The 20,873-nt window shown below is 42.5% G+C and overlaps 1 protein-coding gene across 7 annotated transcripts in view; it reads left to right on the forward strand.

Moving 5' to 3' along the window:
* Positions 1–20,873, forward strand: part of TEX2 (testis expressed 2) — a 56,016-nt gene that overhangs the window by 11,971 nt on the left and 23,172 nt on the right. For 5 of the 7 annotated variants that reach the window (XR_001348965.2, XM_023757000.1, XM_014458927.1 and 2 more), the window contains exons 2-5: positions 2,919–3,119; positions 6,181–6,520; positions 8,010–8,257; positions 17,381–17,527. Coding sequence is in view for 6 of the 7 variants with exons in the window: in XM_023757000.1 (XP_023612768.1) it covers positions 2,919–3,119; positions 6,181–6,520; positions 8,010–8,257; positions 17,381–17,527 (936 nt within the window). In the remaining variant the exon portion in view is untranslated. Of the gene's footprint in view, positions 1–1,445; positions 1,913–2,918; positions 3,120–6,180; positions 6,521–8,009; positions 8,258–17,380; positions 17,528–20,873 lie in introns of those variants that run through there. The other 2 variants (XM_023757004.1, XM_023757001.1) reach the window with 2 other exon arrangements.

Raw genomic sequence — 20,873 nt, forward strand, 5'->3', positions numbered from 1 at the left:
TTAGTTTTTTGGTTGGGAACAATGACCAAGTTGCCTACTTTTTTTTTTTTTAATATATTTTTTATTGATTTTTTACAGAGAAGAAGGAGAGGGATAGAGAGTTGGAAACATCAATGAGAGAGAAACATCAATTCAGCTGCCTCCTGCACACTCCCTACTGGGGATGTGCCCGCAACCAAGTACATGCCCTTGACCAGAATCGAACCTGGGACCCTTGAGTCCGCAGGCTGACGCTCTATCCACTGAGCCAAACTGGTTAGGGCCAAGTTGCCTACTTTAAAGTAACCTCCACAGCTCCCTGCACTTAGTATGGTCCCAGCACATTCTTTTGCTTGTCTCCACTTACGCATCTGGAACTGTCCTTATGTGTGCTTTATATACAGCTTTTATTTAATCCTCACAGCCACCCTCTGAATAAGGCTACATTTATGTACTCAGTTGCCAAACATTTGTTACAACTGTGATTGTCTTGTGGAGTTTGTGGTTAAGTAAACCAGGCAGTTAATAGATACAGTGCTAGGAGGAAAGTAACTTAGGTGATCAGGGCAGCTTCCTGGGAGAAGTGCCATCATTGCCATGATCTGAGGAAACACCAGGTGTTAGACTGAAGGTGGGTCTGTGCTGTGGAGGTGAAGTAGGAGCCTGGACCTCAGAGTCAGGTAGACTTGGTTTAAGTCTCAGATTTGCCACTCTCTAGACCACTTTTTTTTTAACCACTCTCGAGGCAAATCACTTAACCTCTTTCACTATTTTCCACACCTATAAAATTACAGGGAATTCGCAGAAGTAAAGGAGATAATGCACCTTGAAGTGCCTAGATCATAATATGTCAGCTATTATTATGAACATTAGTATTTTTGAAATCATATGTATAATATTTGTTCCTTTTACTACATGCAATAAAGTACTGTTAGCATGGAGAAAGTCATTATGGCTTGAGCAGCGTGTCAACTTAGAGGGAAAATGAACAGAGTATTAGCAATCAAACTCAGCAATGTATAAAAAGGATAATCATAGTGTTGTGATGATAAACTGGTTCTCTGGGGTGGGCTGGAAGCCCTCTTTGTACTGTTCACTGATTTTCATGGTGTAAGAACTCCCACCAGTCAGTTGCAAGCTACCAACATGAAATCACTGAAGGTATAGTTGGGAAGAGATGTGTAGAATAGGCTCTCATGAGCTGGTATGACCCAACTTCAACTCATCATGACCGATACATAATTTCCCCAAGAATGCAAAACTAGTTCAGCATTTGAAAATCAATTAGTGTAACCTCACCATACTAACATACTAAAGAAAAAGGCAAAAAACTGTGAACCAAAAAATATACTTAGTTCTACACTTTGCAAAATAGAGCCATCAAAACAGATGCTATGACCATACAGTCCACTTCAGGCCCCACTGTGCTCTGTATTGCTTGTTCTCTTCATTACTCTGGTCATTGCTATTTCTTTATAAACACCTAGATCACACCCTCTTTTCATGGTTACTGCTTTTTGATTCAACATTTTTTAATAGATACAAGTGACTCTTTGGGAGGAGGGAGAAATACTCCTATCTCATGCAATAAAATATATTGAAGTACATAAACCTATATAATTGGCTCATAAATCTTACACCTCCAAAGACGAAGAAGTGTATTTGTCTAATTTTACTTCCATGACATATTCAGGGTACTCTTTGTGCCAAATTTCTATGGTTGCTCCAGTGGGGTCATAAGATGCTAAAATGAAGGCTCAATTCTTCTCTACTGATTTGGGTCAAGAATAGTGTCCTGTTTTTCATCTTTGTATCAACTCCTGACACATTACTTGGTCTATAGAGAAACTCAACTAATGTTTTGACGAATAAATAAATGAATAAAAGAGAAATCTGAGGATTCCTCATTTGCAGAGGCCCTCCAGACTTCAAGGTGAGATCAAGTACTTACTGTAGAAATGGCTATTCCTTGAAAAGAATGACAATTTCAACTCCAGTGTAGTGAGCGTTAGCATTTCTCTGCTCATTAGAAAGACATTTATAAAATGGGGGTTGGGGATGGGGTGGGAAGATATCAATTAAAATTCCCTAGAGAACTTCTTTTAAAGAGATCTGGGCCACCCATGTCATCTGAAAGTACTGTGGGGCAGGCAGAATGTTAAATGATGGATATTAATTACAGCTATGAGATTAGCTTTAGCACAATTTTATGGTGTGTTGGGCCTTTGTGTGTTGTTCATACACTTCAATATGTTTGTTCTCTTAAAAAAATCAATGTATAAGTACATTTATGTTGATTGAGAGGTGACCCTGGACCAATATTTTACTCATGTAAGTAACTATACACTTTCGATTTTTGACATATTGATCATATGTATGATTTATTTAATGCCTAATTCTCAATTATCTGCTTTACGATATTATTTTAGTGATATAGAAATAGAGTGGTAGGTGTTCTCTGGGTCCTGGAATAGTAGCATGAGTTAATATGGTCTGTGAAATTTCAAAGATCGTTTGCAAGTAGGCTGAGAAGAGGGTGTATTTGGCTACTGAGGAAGACCAGGTTGGGTGGGATAACTCACCCCCAGAGGAGGTCAGGGCAAAAGCCTTACTCTGTTTACATGAACAATACTTTTGAGTTTCTTGATTTGCTTGTCAGCTTTACAAAAGGAAAATAACCTTTTATTTAGGATAATGGACATTGTCATTCTCCCCCAAATCTAGCTTTTTAGTTATCAAAAAACATACCAAATTACTCCTCAGCACTGATTATCCTTCAAGCTAAGCACTTGTTTCAGAAACCTGTAGTCATTAATAAATTGACACTTGAGTTATGATCAAGTTTGATTTCAGTGTCCCAAATACCAGCGGTCATCATTTTCACATTGAATCTGATCTGTATTTATTCTTATTTTACTAATAGAAGTTTTCTCCATCAGGGTTGGATGAATGAAATTTACAACTATGATCCAGAAACTTACCATGCGACTTTGACACATTCAGTCTTTGTTCGACTTGAGGGTGGGACCTTAAGACTTTCAAAGCCCAATAAAAATATTTCCAGGAGGGCAAGCTACAATGAAACAAAGCCAGAGGTCACCTACATCAGCCAGAAAATCTACGACCTCTCAGACAGCAAGGTAAGTCCAACTAACTTAGGAAACTCAGATTAATGAAAAACATTTTTTCCCTAAAAAGGGTGTGTGTGTGTGTGTGTGTGTGTGTGTGTGTGTGTGTGTTTACAGTATTAGTACAATTTAGAGCAGAACCTTTCAAATGTTAATGTGCATATGAATCTCCAGAGCATTATTTTATTTTTTAATTTATTTTTTTACAAATGTTTTTATTGCTTTCAGAGAGAGGAAGGGAGGGGGAGAGATATAAACATCGATGAAAATCATCAATCGGCTGCCTCCTGCATGCCTTCCACCGTGGATCAATCCTGCAACCCAGGCATGTGCCCTGACCAGGAATTGAACCATGACCTCCTTGGTTCCTGGGTCAATGCTCAACCACTGAGCCACACCAGCCAGGCTCCTGAGCATCTTTTTATTTATTTTTTTTTTTTAATTTATTTTTTTTATTAAATTTTTATTGTTCAGATTACATTTGTTCCTCTCCCCCCCCCCATAACTCCCCTCCTTCCAGTTCCCGCCCCACCCTCCGCCCTCACTCCCACCACTGTCCTCATCCATAGGTGCACGATTTTTGTCCAGTCTCTTCCCGAATCTCACATTCCCCTTTCCCCCCCAAGAATAGTCAGTCCATTCCCTTTCTATGTCCCTGATTCATTATAATCACCAGTTCATTCTGTACATCAGATTATTTATTCACTTGATTCTTAGATTCACTTGTTGATAGATGCTTGTTTGTTGTTCACAATTTGTATCTTTACCTTTTTCTTCTTCCTCTTCTTAAAGGATACCTTTCAGCATTTCGTATAATACTGGTTTAGTGGTGATGAACTCCTTTAGCTTTTCCTTGTCTGTGAAGCTCTTTATCTGACCTTCAATTCTGAATGATAGCTTTGCTGGATAAAGTAATCTTGGTTGTAGGTTCTTGGTATTCAGCACTTTGAATATTTCTTGCCATTCCCTTCTGGCCTGCAAAGTTTCTGTTGAGAAATCAGCTGACAGTCGTATGGGTATTCCCTTGTAGGTAATTGAGTCTCTTTCTCTTGCTGCTTTTAAGATTCTCTCTTTGTCTTTTGCTCTTGGCATTTTAATGATGATGTGTCTTGGTGTGGTCCTCTTTGGATTCCTTTTGTTTGGGGTTCTCTGCGCTTCTTGGACCTGTAAGTCCATTTCTTTCACCAGGTGGGGGAAGTTTTCTGCCATTATTTCTTGAAATAGGTTTTCAAAATCTTGCTGTCTCTCATCTTCTGGCACCCCAATAAGTCTGATATTATTCCGCTTGAAACTGTCCCAGAGGCTCCTTACACTATCTTCACACTTTCGGATTCTTTTTCATTTTGCTTTTCCAGTTGGGTGTTTTTTGTCAAATCTTTGGTTTGATTCTTGTGCTCCTCTGGTCTGCTATTGGGTATAATATTCTTTATTTCAGTCCGTGTATGCTTACTTTCTAATTTCTTTATCGTAGCATCGAGGGTCTCATTAGTTTTCGTGAGGCTCTGCTCAAGTTTATAGCAAGCCCTCAAAATTGCGATTCTTAGCTCCATATCCTCCATTTCTGTCATGTTTTTTTGTCTCCGCATCTTTTATGCTTTCTTGGTGCACCCCCTTGTGGTCTTTGTGCGCAGTCTTGTTCTAGCCAAGCCTTAATTGTTGTAGTTAACACTAGAGGGATTTGACCACCAGGCCGACTGGCTATAGGAATCAGCTGTGTGGAAAACTTCAGTCCTCTGGGGAGGCGCTAGTCCAGCCTTTGCCTGAGTCGATCGGCAAATGGCTCTGCGCAGGGCTTGGGCGGGGCGGGCTCAACAGGGCGGGGGGAGGGAGCAGCTATGGCTGCTCTCAGTCCGTCTCCAGGGGCTCTGCCTCTCTGTCCCCGTAACCGCTGCAAACCTCGGAGGGACTGTAGCCAGACAGTCCCGCTTCTCCCGTTTGAGTCAGGGTCCCTAGAGACTCGCCCGGATCTGTAGCCCAGAGTCTGAGACTCACTCCTGATTGAAAACGACAACCGCGCCCTCAGCCACCAGCCCGCTTTGCGCGCGCACCGCCGCACCACCGTACCTTTAAATTTTCCACACTGCGCCTCCTCTAAGCCTCGTAATGCTGTTGTTTTTCCTTCTAGTTGAAGAGTCTCTCCTCAGCCAGCCTTCCTGTGGTTCTGGGTGATGTCCGTTCCGTCTTTTAGTTGTATTTTTGAAGTGGTTGTTCGAGGCAGCAAACTCCGGTGTTTACCTATGCTGCCATCTTGGTTTCCTCTCCTGAGCATCTTTTTAAATGCAGGCTTGAATTCAGCAATTCTGAGTGGGGCCTGAGAGTCTGCATTTTTATGAACTCCCAGATGGTACCCATGCTGCTGGTCGGGAACCACACTTCAAGGAACAAGGGCATAGCACACTCTCCTGACTTTGAGAGTTAAGTTTTTCATTCAAACAAAAAGCTGTATGTAGTGGTGCTAGGATAATAACTAATGAAGTCTCTATAAATATGAAAATTATAGATATGCAATATAATTACATTTTGATAAAAGTATTATATACTTGTGTTTTTGAGAAATATAAATTATTTGTTATTCCAAAAAGTTATATATTCTCTGTTCTTCTTATAACTATATGACTGATCTTTAAGTTTTTCCAAAATTATAGAAATATTTAAAATAGCTTTAGTTATAAACTAGAGTTTTCCCTCTAGATCTAGTTTTATAAATTTTTGTTTTCCTCCCAGCTTACATTTGGTCCAGGGTCATTAAACTCAGTTGATATCCAAACTTAGTTGATGAAGATCCGCTATATAATTATTGTGCTATTACTCCCTGAAAATTATACATATTTGTAGCTCTTGCAAAATTCTTAAACATCTACTTTCTATAATAATTTTGAAGAAGAATAACAAGTCATCTCTAAAATTTTATTCTAAAGTCTATAGTCATGTTATAGATAGGTGGTAATTATTTCACATTCATCATTTTAGTAAAAAATACTATAAAGTTTGCATTTGTACTCTACATATTTTAATTCACAGTGTAGCATATTCTTAATTGAGTAAGTGAATCATCACTTCCCTTTCTCTGTAGATTTATCTTGTACCTAAAAGTTTGGCTCGAAAACGAATCTGGAATAAAAAGTATCCCATTTGTATCGAGCTTGGTCGACAAGATGACTTTATGTCCAAGGCCCAAACTGATAAAGAGACTTCTGAAGAAAAGCCGCCAGCTGAGAGAGACCTGGGAGTCGAGGACCCTAAGAAGCCACCCCATCCTCAGGAAGGAACAAGATCTGGCCAGAGAGATCAGATATTGTATCTCTTTGGGAGAACTGGCCGAGAAAAGGAGGAGTGGTTTAGGAGATTTATTCTGGCATCTAAGCTGAAGTCGGAAATCAAGAAGCCAACTGGTGTCTCTGGAAGTAAATCAGGTAAGGACAAGTGTGCTAAATGTTTATGTATTTTTAAAGGGCCTGTAGGAGAATTGAAATTCCCAGATAGGAAGGAAGGAAGCCCACTCTGAATTGATGACTGTCTGTCTGCCACCTAAGGTGTGTTCTCATTAATAATTTGCCTTTTAGGCCAATCACTGTGACCCTTTAGACAGAATCATTTAACCAGTGATGGAACCATTTGCAGGTGTATGTTTTTAGCCTTTGCTGGTTCCTTAGGATTATATTTATGTATTATAAAACTTCTAAAAATTTCCTCTGAAAGAAGAAGCAACAGCACAACCCTGTTTATAATGAGACAGCTAGTGCTGTCAAGCCCCTGGCCTCAATTATGTCCCCCAGCAAAATGCGGGATCACCATATAAATGCAGCATCCTCTGGCATCTAGACTCACTGCATTTGTATCAATAATCATGACCTCTGCTCATTTCTATCCCTCTGCCCCATGTCCTCTTGCTTGGAACTTCACTTAACTTTATTGTGACTGGTCACAATACATACTAGGGGTCCCTCAGCCTGGCCTGCGCCCTCTCCAGGGGCCCGGGGAGGAGCCTGGGCTGGGTGCTGCACTGCTCCCGCTCATCCCGGCCCCGTTGCGCTGGCCACTGCCTCGGTAGCACACGGCTGCAGAGGCCCGAGAGGCTGATGCCACTGCAGCTGCACTTGCCAGGTGTGATTTATTTGACTAGGTGCCCAAGTTCAAAGGCAGGGATTATTCTCCTTTTTGATGTGGAATTGGCCTAGAAAAGTGCTTGATAAAAACCTTATTGAATAGAAGAGGGCACGTTTGGAATTGCCATGAGCTGTGGATGAATAATTAGCTTTCTGCCCATTTTCCATTTGCCCCTGGGTGTGTGCCAGTCCTTTATTTGACCCTAAGAGATTACCGGGAAAAAGAAAAAGGTACCTACTAGTGTATTTCATGGCTCCCATTACTCTGAATGGTCTTAGGGAGGAATAAAAACTGTTCTAAAAAATTATCTATTATTAGAATGGAGAGTATTACCTTATAAATATTTCTTAGTCATTTGATAGCATTTTAGCTGCTTTTCCTTACAACCTTATACTGTCACTATTTCTTTTTTAATCCTCACTTGAGGATATTTTTCCATTGATTTTTAGAGAGACTGGAAGAGAGAGGAGAGACAGAGAGAAACATCGATGTGAGAGAAACACATCAATTGGTTGCCTCCTACAGGAGCCCTGACCAGGGCCCCAGGCCGGGGAGGAGCCTGCAACCAAGGTACATGCCCTTGACTGGAACTGAACCCAGGACCCTCTGGTCTGCAGGCCGATGCTCTATCCACTGAGCCAAACTGGCTAGGGCTGTCACTGTTTTTTAAATAGTCATTTGATAACCTTTTAAGCTGCTTTTCTCAGTGTAAACCAGTGGAATTTGCTCTACATTTCATTTACTTTGCAGTCCTTTTCTTCATCTGTATTAACAACCCTTACTTCTTTGCTCCAGGGATTTTGCCCTCACACAGCAGACACAGCAGTCCCTCAGGACACCTGACCCACAGTCGCAGCAGCAGTAAAGGCAGCGTAGAGGAGATTATGTCCCAGCCAAAGCAGAAGGAGCTGATGGGCAGTGTGCGGCAGAAGATGCTTCTAGACTACAGCGTGTACATGGCCAGATGTGTCCCCCAAGAGAACCGAAGCCCCCAGAGGAGTCCCGTGCAGAGTGCGGAGAGCAGCCCCACGGCTGGAAAAAAGGTAATTCTGGCTGCCAAGGAGTGGCTTTCCAGATCTTCCATTTAAACTCATTTCTTCCTGCATAAGCACCTCTGTGTACCAGGCCCTGTTCTAGGCATTGGTGTCTTGTTCACAGTAATGAACAAGAAAGAGGGGGCCCTGCCCTCAGGTAACTTGTAGTTCCGGAGATAGCAAGAAACAGACATCAGGTGGTGATACGAATTAAAATAAAGCTAAATAAGGGAGTACAGAAGGTGGCCAGAACTTCTATTTCAGATCAGTGGTCAAGGTGGGTCTCTTTGAGGAGGTGACATTTGGGCAGAGGCCTGACCAATGTGAGGAAGTGAGCCATGGTGATAGGTATGGGAGGAGCATTTCAGGTGGGGAACCAGCAAGTGCAAAGGCCCCAAAGCAGGATATGTGGTTGGAGTATTCAAAGAATTGTGATAAGGACAGTATGGGGAACAATGAGCAAGGGACAAAGGCAGGGCCTCATCGGATCAGTTCCAGGGGGTATGGGAAGCTCCAGGAGGGTTTTAAGCAGGGGGTAATGTTGATCTGATTTAAGTTTTAAAAGGTAAGTGGCTTTCCCTGGAGAATTGGCTATAGGAGGAAAAGTGTGGGTGGGAGGCAATGATGGCAGTGGAGAATGGGACTGAGGTCAAGGTGGTAACAGCCAGTAGTGAGAAGGGGCTGCTTTGGGAGTATGTGTCGTAGGGGAGCTGGCTGGATTTGCTGTTGAATTAGATGTGGGGTGTGAGAGTACCAGCCTGGTTTTTCACATGAGCAACTGGGTGATCAGTAGGGAAGTTCACAGAATCATTAATAATAGAGGTCTAATTCTTCAATGACCATTGTATTCTCAAATTCTCAGACGCCTCAGTTATGTCCAGTGCTTTTGAAGATTCACCACCAGGGTTATTTCCAAAGTGTAAAAATCTAGATATTGACTCACTACCATCTGTGATAAGATAAATAATATAAGCTACCATGTGCCAGACTTTATTAGGCTCTTTAATAGAATTACTCTGACCCCTTGAACAGTTTTACGAACTAGATGATAGTCTCTCCATTTGGGCTCACAGAAGTTAAGTACTGTAGCTAATTTCACAGTTGCTATGATGGAGTGTGCAAAACCTGATATGAGACCATGGCCCCCGCTGCCATTTTGGTAGGTCATTCTAAAACTGCTTGAGCCCTAGCTGGTTGCTCAGTGGTTAGAGCATCGGCCCTTGGAGTGAAGGGTCTCAGGGTTTGATTCCGATCAAGGGCATGTGCCTTGGTTGCAGGCTCGTTCCCCAGCCCTGGTAGGGGCATGTGCAGGAGGCAACTAATCAATGTTTTTCTCTCTGTCTCTCCCCTTCCCTTCCACTTTCTTTAAAATAAATGGGAAAAAATATCCTGGGGTGAGGATTAACAACAAAGAGTACACAAACAAACAAAAACCTTGCTTGACATGAGGCCTCCTGCCATCACTTTCCACTAATATTCTGAGACACAGCCTCCCACCTGAGGAGCATGAATCCCGTTTTCCATGTTCAGTTACTAAAGTGACCTCTTATAGGGACCATATGTCTGTTCTTAATGGGAAGCATTTGATACCTTCCTGTTTGTGCCTTTAGTCTTGATTCACTTCATTGAGCTCTTCAGTGTGGAAGAGGCCTTGAGCCCTCCTCATGTAACCTACTTTATCAGGGAAAAAAGACCATGTGCCTTTGCTGGCTACTGCCTCTGCCCTAAGTTACCAGCAAGAGCAGGAAGTAGACTGTCCATAGGCTAGAGTAGGTTAATATAAAATTGTTCTGGAAATGTCTGATTTATCACTAGTGTATCCCCCTCCCCCAAACTTCCATCCTCCCTGTGCTATCAGCTGCCTGGACTCATCAGACTCAGGGAAATAAGGGGGAGAACTGTGCACTGATGTAAGAAAATTATCTAATAAAAAGCTTGCTTTTTAAAAGAGCTCCTTAAATGAAAACAGGTTTTAGAACATTGTTTCCTCAGAACATGTTCTGTGGGAGCCCAGGGGACTGGGAGACCCTGAGGGCCAACAGCTCAACCTCTGTGTGGGGGCAGATTTCTAATGCAAACCTTTCCAGTAAACATTCATTTCCTCTTCTAAGTCTCATGAAAATGTAAAAACCACATTGTACTTTTGGGCCCCTTAGAGCAAGCAGAATGATTTAATCTTTTCTTGATAAAGACTTAGTACAACAAACGGAAATCCAGGCCTGTCATGCAAGGCTGCTGAGGTCAGAAGGCCTTTCTCCCCTAATCCAAGTCTTCCAGACTGCAAACTCTGCAGCTTTCTCTCTCGGTTGTCAGTTGGCTGGTATGGGTATGTATTTTTCTAGCTGGCTTTTCCTTGAGCACTTATCCCCATCTCCCACCCCCACTCTATTAGTTTTGTGATTCTAATCTGCATGGGTTAGGAAACCAGAGAGCCACAATTGTGTGAACAGAGATAAGCCTTTGAAAGAAGGGCCTTTGAAGAAAGCGTATGAGTTTTAGTGCTGGGCTTCTGCATCTATTTGGTCTGCATGAGGCATGTGTGGGTCACATCCTGGCTCTCATGATCTGGTAGTTGAGAAGGTCCTGAATACAACATAGGTGTGTTTTATTTATCTATGACTGCGTAACAAACAGCCCCCAAAGTGGTTGCTTAAAACAATAATTATTTTGCTCACAAATTTGTAATTTGGTCAGACTTGGCAGTGCAGGCTTCTCTCTGCTCCACACAGTGTCAGCTGGGGAGGCTGGACTGAAGGCAGAAGGATCTGCTTACAAGATGGCTTGCTGTCATGGCTGGCAAGATGCTGGTTGTTGCATGAGAGCTCAGCTAGGGCCTTGGGCCTCGGTTCTTCTCCAGGTGGCCTGAGCTTTCTTCAGCATGGTGACTAGGTTCTAAGGCAAGCATCCCTAGAGAAAAAGCTAAGTGAATACTGTATTGTCTTTTATGACCAAGTCTCAGAAGTAAAATAATGTCACTTCCACTGTGCCCTATTAGTCAAGGCAATCACAAATGCCCTCCCAGTTTCAAGGAGAAGGGCAGGGATTCCACCTCTTGTTGAGTGGTTAGCAGATTTCTTGGAAGAGCATGTGGGATGTGAAATATCATTGCACAATTTCTGGAAAATAAGATCTGCTACAGTGTTTCTGTACTACTTTTATTGCTCTTCATGCTTTCCTTTATAAGTGATAGTTCTTTATTATTACTAGTTGCACTAATTATCTTGTTATCTATAAATGGATCATATGATATTCCCTGTTTTGTGTTATCAGGAGTTGAGAACCCTACAAAGTAAGTAGGAATTGAATAGTAATCAGGAAATCTTAATTGGCGGAGTGATTTTCTAAAGATTTTCCTTTCCCTCCTGAGAGTTGGCTTTTCAAACATTTAAAAGTCAGAAAGTGCTTTTCATATAATAAGTAAGAAATGTGAAGGTATATATACAATTTAAAAATAAATCTTAGAAAGGATATAGACAAAGGTACCAAGACAATTCAATAGAGGAAAGAATAGTCTTTTTAAAAAATGGTTCTGAACAATTGGTATCCACATGCAAAAGAATGAAGTTGGGCCCCTACCTCACACCATATACAAAAGTTAACTCTAAATGAATTGTAGACTTCAATTTAAGAGCTAAAACTGTAAAATTCCTAGAAGAAAAAATAGGTGTAAATCTCTGTGATTTGGGGTTAGGGAAAGCCTTCTTACATAAGATACCAAAAATACACACAAGCAAATAAAAAAATAGATAAATTGAACTTCATCAAAATTAAAAACTTTTATGCTGCAAATAATAACATCAAGAAATTGAAAAGAGCCCTAGCTGGTTTAGATCAGTGAATAGAGTGTCGGCCTGCAGACTGAAGGGTCCCGGGTTTGTTTCCAGGTTGCGGGCTTGATCCCCAGTAGGGAGTGTGCAGGAGGCACCTGATCAATGATTCTCTCTCATCATTGATCTTTCTGTCTCTCTCTCCCTCACCATTCTTCTCTGAAATCAATAAAAACTATATTTTAAAAAAATTGAAAAGACAGCCCACAAAATGGAGACAATATTTACAAATCATGTATCTGGTAAGGGTCTAGTACCTAGAATATACAAGTAAGTCTCACAACTCAATAATAAAAAGGTAAGTAACTCAATTAAGAAATGAACAAAAGATCTGAATAGACACTTCTCCAAAGAAGGTATACAAATAGCTGATAAGCATTGATGGTCATTAACTTAACCATCAGGGAAATGTGAATCAAAACCATAATGAGATACCATTCACAACCACTTGGATGCTAGAATAAAAGTCAGATAACAACAAGTATTATTGAGGATGTGGAGAAATTGGAACCCTTATACATTACTGGTAGGAATGTTAAAGGCTGCAACTGCTATGGAAAACAGTTTGGTGGTTTCTCAAAATGTTAAACAGTTATATGATGCAGCAGTTTTACTCCTAGATATATGTCCAAGAGATATAAAAACCTGTGTCCACACAAATACTTGTACACCAATATTCATAGCAGTAATCTTCACAATAGCCAAAAGTAGAAAACAGCTGAAGTATCCATCAGTTGATAAATGGGTAAAGTGTAGTATATGCATACAATAGAATAGCATTCTGAAATTTAAAGGAATGATGTACTGCTACATGCCACAGCTTGGAAAAACCTTGAAAACATTTTACCTAGTGAAAGAAGTTAGTCACAAAAAAACACATATTGTATGATTCCATTTATATGAAATGTCCAGAATAGGCAAATTCATTGAGACAAATTAGTGGTTGGTTGCCTAGGGCTGGTGTTGGTGGTGGTGGTAGGGATGGAGTTGGGGAGGATTGAGGAGTGACTGCTAATGGATTCAGGGTTTCTTTGGGGAGTAATGAAAATACTCTAAAATTGGTTCACAACTCTGAATACACTAAAAACTATGTACTGTACTCTATAAATGGGTGAATTGTATGGTATGTGAGTTCAATCTTAATGAAGCTATATATAAAAAGGATGCAAAACCATATTAGATCCAATTTTGTCTTTTAAAAATTTTATATTCTTTAAAAGAATGTGTGTGTGTGTGTGTGTGTGTGTGTGTGTGTGTGTATATATATAAAAAGTGTTTTTAAATAATTACATCTGGATAGTGGGATTATGGGTGTTTTCTATAATGATTATGTATTGTTTTTATAGCTAACAACCCGGGGGAAGGGTCTTCATTGTACCTTCCCCTGGACCAAGCAGCCCTTTGTGAGACTCTCAGTGGCATCAGATTGTATATGATCAAACCTTAGGATCAGAGGCACTAAGCTCTCTTTGTAACAAAAAATCCTGGGCTGGTCTCCTGGCCATTTGTAATAGGAAAGGTTATACCACAAAATTAAGAAAATCTCTACTACTTTACTTTGGAGGTTAATTTTTAATAACATATATCCCAAGAGCTACTCAGTTATGATAGTCATTTTCTCCTTCAGACCATTGACCTCTCCAACTGCTTTTTGGAAGCCATTTTCTGAAAGTTGCCCTTTGAAAATGTACATACGTATATAGTTGAAATAGTGAAATGGGTAGTTTTCCATTCCTTCCTCCAGCCAAATAGCAATATTAGGAACCGTATGTACATTTATTCTTTAAGCTCTTTAATGTTTATGACATTCATTGGAAGTGAGTTCTTTCTAGCAGCCTGTTGAATCCAGACTTTGTTCATAAACTGCTTTGAGGCATTCTGAATGTTTTGCTGCTCTTGGATTTTTCTTTGTTCTCAGTGAGTCTGTGGCGAGAAGCCTGAATTAGAAAAAGGAACTGTTGAAAACAAAAAACAACCTGCTTGTCAGTTATTTCTGAAATTTGTTTCCACATCATATGCCTTTGGCTCAAATATAAATTGTGAAATAGCCTTTGTTTCTTGCTATTTAAAAAAAAATTTTTTTTGTAAACCTGTTTACTGTGAATAACTAGGGTTATAAAGAAAGGTTAATAAAGGATAGACTCCCCTGCTTGAGAAGGGAAAGAGAAATCTATTCTCTTATGTAGCCTGCAGACCTAAGGAAGACATGCAGTACCCTATGTGGGCAGCAGCAGGCCCTGCCTGAATTCCCCCAGGGAGGAAAGCATTGTCCTAGGGTGAGTGTTTACTGCGAAGTCTACATAGCTAATCTGATGGGACTCAAAGACAGTAACCTCGGGCTGGACCAGATCCCCTTAGGGGTGGAGTGCAGGTGTTCAGACAGAGAGAAAAGTGACTCCATATAACATGTACAATTTGTGGCATGACTGAGTGCTCGCTGATCACAGACTTCTGCTCCTTTGTCCAGGACCTGGTGGTAGAAAGGTCTTGGTTAATATCAAAAGACATTACAGCACTAGAAAAGCACAGAGAGAATACTCTTCAGACATTAAAATGAGTGAGGTAGAACCATGTCTTCTGAAATAGAATGATCAACATGTATTATTTTTTAAACTCTCACCAGAAAGGGACCAGGACTAGGCAGTTGGCCCCATCATGTGTAGGAAATATTTCACAACATCAATCCTGGTGATTTTGAGAGAATACATTTATTAAAGCTGTGGACAGTGAAACAGAGGAAAGGCTTGAGATAGAAGAGGCAAGGTCACAGCAACAGGAGTGAGCCCAGACTGGGCTGCATGGACTCAGGAAAGGAAATTACAGAGGCAAAAAGAGGGACCTAGGAGACAGGTTGAGGGGGTTAGCCCAGAATGAGCTGCTGCTGCCTACTGCTCCCTGCTCCCAGGTTGCAAATCTTGTGGAGACCCTTAGAGCTTAGGAGAAAGAAAGAAAAGATACTCACCTGAGAAAAGAAGGGGGACATAGTCATGCTTAAGAGAGAGTGTGCATTGGGTCTTTTGTCTTAAGGGTTTTTATCTGTTTTCTAAAGGAGGGAGTTTTAGGGGAGGTCTCAGGGGAGGGTCTCAACGGAATATTCAACAGCTTTCCAGGTGTGTTCTTTAATATGCTGATGCATCAAAATGAGCTTATAGGGGACTTTGGGATCATTCTCTGGTCAGCTTTGCTGCTCTACGTTTGTCTTGGATTTGTCTGGCTTTAATTGGGTTTTTTGTTATTTATTCCCGACTTCATCCAGTCTGGCGTTTGGCTGGCACTAATGGCACTAACTGGGTCTCTGCTATCTATCTCCCTGACCTGGAGGATTTAAGCTACTTACTCTCTGGTAGGGGAGGAGAAGTGTAAACCATCTGCTCCTAAGTGTCCTTGGTTAGGGAGGATAAGATCTTGCAATTTATTAGCAGCTATTAATTATGTGGCCTTGTTTAACTATTTGTCTCAGTTTCCCTTATTCCACTTGTCAAGGAATTTTCCTAGCTTCTTACTCTCTTGCCTCAGAACCAGAGTTTAATTTTTTTTTAATGAGACTCACCAACATTTATAAGGGAGACCTTTCAAAATACTCCAAATGTGAAGGACTCCTAGAACATAAAACATCTCCCTTCACATGCAGTGACATTAGTTGAAAATGCAAGTTAAGCCCCAGGTCCCCAAAGAGAAAGATGGCACAAGCTCTGACAAGATTAGTGGTAAGGTGGGTGCTGGGCAGTCCGATAAGCCCTTCACAAGCTCAGTGAGCGGTTCACCAGGCCAGACACTCAGAACACCAGGCTTCAGAAAAATCACACATAGGTACATGCCATAGACCTTTGAAGTACTCACAAGTCATCACTTCCCCAAGTGTCAAATTCATGAGCACTAAGCCCCCTTTGTACTGTGCTCCTGGCCTAGGCACACAGCTGCGACATCAGCACAGTCCCAGCTGCCCACACCAGATCGCACTGGTATGAATGCACATGTATGGAGCATGGAGAGGATGAGAATGTCTGGTGTGTGTTATGGCTGCAGGCAACCCCTGAGGGCAAGACAAATGCATTACATAAACCATAGAAGTGAAAGGGTGAACAGTTCACAGATTTCTGCACTTCCAGTTCCTTTGGTCTTTGCTTTCCAAGGCCAATTGTTTCTATAAAGTTATAGTCTAATTAGAAACCTCAGGATAGGGAAATGTCTGTCACGCCAGGAGCCAGTCACACCCCCTTCCGCCCTCCCACAGGACCCAGCAGGTGGAGATCCGGGAGAAGGAGGCTGTGAGTCAGGCTCTGCCAATAAATGAGGGGCCTCAGGCAAGGCACTGAACAGCTCCAAATCTGTTTTCTCATCCCCAAAATAGACATAAAAGTTCTGTCTTTCTAGGGTTTGGGACGGCATAAAAGAGGGAACCTGAGAAGGAGTCTTGTCACAGGGTCTGGCCTGGCCTCAGTGGGCAGCAATAGTGACAACAATGGTGACCGCCACGCATTACCTGCACTAACCTCCAAACCTCACCATACTGTCATAGATGTCACTGCTGCTTCTCCCTTCTTCACCCTCACCAGGCCGTAGTCCATAGTGTCATTAGCCTTGGAAATTGGAGACTAACCTAGGTTTGCTCTTCTACCTTGCACACTGGACGTGACAGAGGTTTTAAATGGATTGTATCATTTGGAAGTGAGGACCCGGTGGGAAGAGCTACAGGAGTCTCACTGAATTCCTGAGAGTGCCTCTCTAATCCAGGACTGGGGTTCTCAACCTCACCTGTTTGTTACATCAGTGAGAGAGATTCTAAAAATCTTGATACCCACTTAAATTAGTATGTCTGGTGTAGGACCCAGGCATCAGTGTTTTTAAGCACTCCCCTGCCCCTCACCCCAGAGAATCATGAGTCACAGAATCAGGAGGTTAAATGTGAGAGTCCTGAGCATTGGGAAACTCTGGGGCTGCCTGGTGAGGACCAGCCTGACAATTACTCATCCAGGGAGCCTGAGCCAGAGGAGAGGTAGGCAGACATTTGATCAGTACCGAGCTAATTTGGGGGGGGGGGGCAAAGCAATTTGGCTGAGCTAATGGTATCCATAGGAAGACTGGTAGAAAAATAAAACAGGGGGTGAGGAGTTTTTATCTGCGATGGTGGCTTTTCTTTTTCTCTTCACTGACATAATGTGGGACTTGTAATTTATAGGGAAGAAATACGACTCACGTGGTTATCCATCTCTATAGGGAAGGACCTTCAGTGACTATAAAAATAAGCACCTGTCTTGTTCTCCAGTTGCTTTCTAGCTAATTTTGGTCCCTTTTCTTTTGCCAGTTGCCAGAGGCTCTGCCCTCTGAGGAGGAAGAACAGGAAGCCTGGGTGAACGCCTTGCTTGGGAGAATGTTTTGGGACTTCTTAGGAGAGAAGTACTGGTCTGAACTGGTGTCTAAGAAAATCCAAATGAAACTCAGCAAAATAAAGGTATTCCAGTTCTTCACATTTCTTAATTTCTGGAAGTTTTGTACCATTGTATTCTCAGTGAAAGATAACTCAGTTTAAAGCATATGATATATGAGAGTAGTAAGTTCTTGTCAGACAACATATCTGGGCTGTGACTTTGACCACATGACTAATTGCATCTGGAGACTTAGTGACCATTCCATTATTTTCTGTGTTGCCCTCATTGTGAGCCATTCTAGGTGATAATCCAGAATTCGGTTTGGGAAACTGTGAGTTTTTGTAGCTCACATATGTCATATAGACTTCTGTTATATGTAAGTTAACATTTAACTTAAGTTAGTATTTCCAGAGGCCACCCAGCCACACAGTCTGAGCCACACAGTATATGCTGAGGAACATGCCTCATTACTTAAGACCTCTTTCCCAAGTCATGCTCCCTCTGCAAGCTGGGGAAGTTAGCACTGCACTCTAAATGTGTCTGGGGTTGACCTTTCCTTCTGGCCAGATGGTATTTTATTTTGGGCTCTCTCTTTGCTGAAGAAACAGTCCTAATTGTGATTTAGACCCACTTGGAAGTGAGTTTAAAACTGCATAAGTACTCCTCATGGTTGCCACTGAATGACTAACTTATCACCTTTGGTAACCAAGAGACCTTGTTTAGGTGACTTAGAAGTATGTCTTTGACCCAGCAGAGACCTAGCCAAGGAAGAGTCACTGTGGCCCCCAGATCTTCACTGAGAGGTAGCAGTCAGCAAATTAAGTCAGTGGCTCTTTGGGGTCAAAATACCTTTGAGCAGCAGAAACAGATGGATCCTTTCCCTAGAAAAAAAGCACAGTGACAGAATCTTGCCCATGACCTCAGAGAGTTCAAGGACTCCATGTTAGGAGACTGAGCTAAGTGAAATTGCAGTGGAAGGGAAACACGGGCATGTAAGAGCTGGGATTGATTTTTGGGTAATGAACAAGCTCTGTCTTGCTTCCTGAGCCCCCGATGAAGAGGAGAGGCTGCCTCCTACGCTAGAAGAGCAGATTTCGAGGCTGAATTCAGGACAGGTATTTGGGAGCCCTCAGTTGACAAGGGTCAGTCGGTTTGTGTTCTTCAGGTGGGTTGAGGATTGAACCCACCTTGGTAACCAGGTCCATGGAGGGAGCAGGAAGCGACAATGACCCTCCCATGTTTAGAGATGAGAGGCCCACAGCCAGCCTGGAGCTCACTCACCCTTCTTGGATTTGGGAAGTGGTGGAGGGCTTGAGTTCCTGGGCTGGCACTTCTCTTTCCCATAGACTGTTGTGGGCCCTTCCCTGAGCTGGGGGCCTGGCAGTGTGCAGCAGAAAGCAGGGCATGCCTGCACTCCAGATGGGACCCTGCTCTCCCTATGACACACGTTCCAAAACAATGGAGGGGGCAGTGTCCGCGCTTCTCTCTGGAGTTGGAAGTCCCCTTGGTGGAAAACAGTGGGTTCCGTCATCCCAGAGGAAGTGAGGAAAAGCCTTTTATTTTCATTTTCTCCTTTGCTCTACATGTGAGCTTCTGCAGTTCACAAACTGACACTTCCTTTGTTTTTTTGAGACCGGAAGTGCTGGAGGGTTAGGATGGAGAAAGGGGGCCTAGATCCAGCGGCACCAGCTGTTCAGAGGCAGGGGCAGTACTCACTCTATTGTTGGCCTCAATGCCTCCACTCTGACCTCAGCTGCCACCCATGAAGTGCCCCGTAGACCAGAGGGGACCTTACCCTGGCAGTGGAATAAACAGAATGGCAGCAAGATATTATCCAAATTCTGAACCTACCAGATCCCCTGCCAAAGGAACTTGTTATTATCACCAATATTCAGGTATCCCTGGAAGAGTTATTCCAAAATATAGTGAGTTTTGATTAATGGCTAGTCAAGAGCCAGAATGGCTGGAGGAGCCTGAGCAGTCCCCTGTGACAAAGACCCCTGCGTCCTGGTAGTCCTTGAAGGCCTGACATTCGGAGAACTCTTTGCTGGCCTTGCCCTGCAGTCTCAGATTGTCTGCCTCGCACATGATAATGACTTGTTTTGAAAGAGCAGCCTTGTGTTTATATGGCGAACGGTGGGTTTAAAACAAGCTGATTTTCTGCCCTAACAGCAAGTAAACTCTAACACTGCCGTGGGGCTCTCAAATTTAGGGGCCTCTGCTATTACTGCATATAGCTGCTAACATGTCACCCACCCACCCAAGAATGTCCCATACACCTGCACGCCAGTCCCCCATTTAGGAGGATAAAGAACATACAGTGAGTTTCTGTCACACTGTGGTGCCCTTTGGGGTGGGCAGAAGAGAGGTTCTGGTTGAAAAGAGCAGGAGGAGTGGCCTTTCTTTGCCTTCCCTGCAGGGGAGGAAGGAGGCTGCTCCAGGGCCTGCACTCCAGAGTGTTGATTCAGATCAGAGATCTGAACAAGGAGGGGCTGGGGGGTGAAAATCTTAGAATTGGGTACTCAGGTGAGTAGGTAGGTTATCAGACCCTGCTGATGTTCCCCCTCCCCATTCTACTTTCTGGTAATGAGAGCCACCACATCCTGCCCTGTCTTGCTCCTCCAGCCCCGTCTTTCTCCTCCAGCCCCTCCTCATTCTTAGTTCCTTCCGGAACTGCAGGGTGTAGGATGGGATGGGGTGGGAGGTTGGACAGGCCATGAGGAAGGACAGCATGTTCCTATCTCTGTATTTGCTCCTCTGGCTCAGTGTTGGACCCCTGTTCCCATAGAAACCCAGCATGCTCCTGACACATAGGTATTAGAATGACAATAATAGACTAAACGCATGGGGGCGGGCAAGGGTCCAAGATTTTGGCTACATTCTTGGCCAAGCAGCATTCTGTAGGCTGATTGGGAGGTCAGGGACCACATAACATTAATGCTTTGGAAAAAGCTTTTCCAAACACAGAAACCACCAACTCAGAAATGTACATTTGAATACTGTCTCTAGTCCTGCTTTGGCCATCACAGACTTCATAACCTCTTTCCATTAAGCCTTCCCCGCCTGCAGAATATCAGAGATGAAGTTCTCTGACTGGTGAATCCTAAGAGTGTGTAAGTTTCTCTGCAGAGGGACAGCTGAAGAGGTCCACTCAAAATAGGCATAAATTCATGCCTGGCTAGATGCTACCTCTAGTTTAACATAACTTTAATTTAAAAATCTATTCTAAATTTTATACAATTAATATAATGTTCAAATGGAGAAATACTCATGAGAATTAGAAAATCTGGGGGAAAAGAGGACTTGCCAGATTTTAAAATGTATAAAGTTACAGTAATAAAAGCAGTTTGATACTGGTAGAAAGCAGGGTGCTCAGTACAGTCTCCAGTGTATTGGGAATCTCATTTTTAAAGGTAGCATTAGTAGTGA

Source organism: Myotis lucifugus, unplaced genomic scaffold, assembly GCF_000147115.1.
Source record: "Myotis lucifugus unplaced genomic scaffold, Myoluc2.0 scaffold_100, whole genome shotgun sequence".
Taxonomy (NCBI): Eukaryota; Metazoa; Chordata; class Mammalia; order Chiroptera; family Vespertilionidae; genus Myotis; species Myotis lucifugus.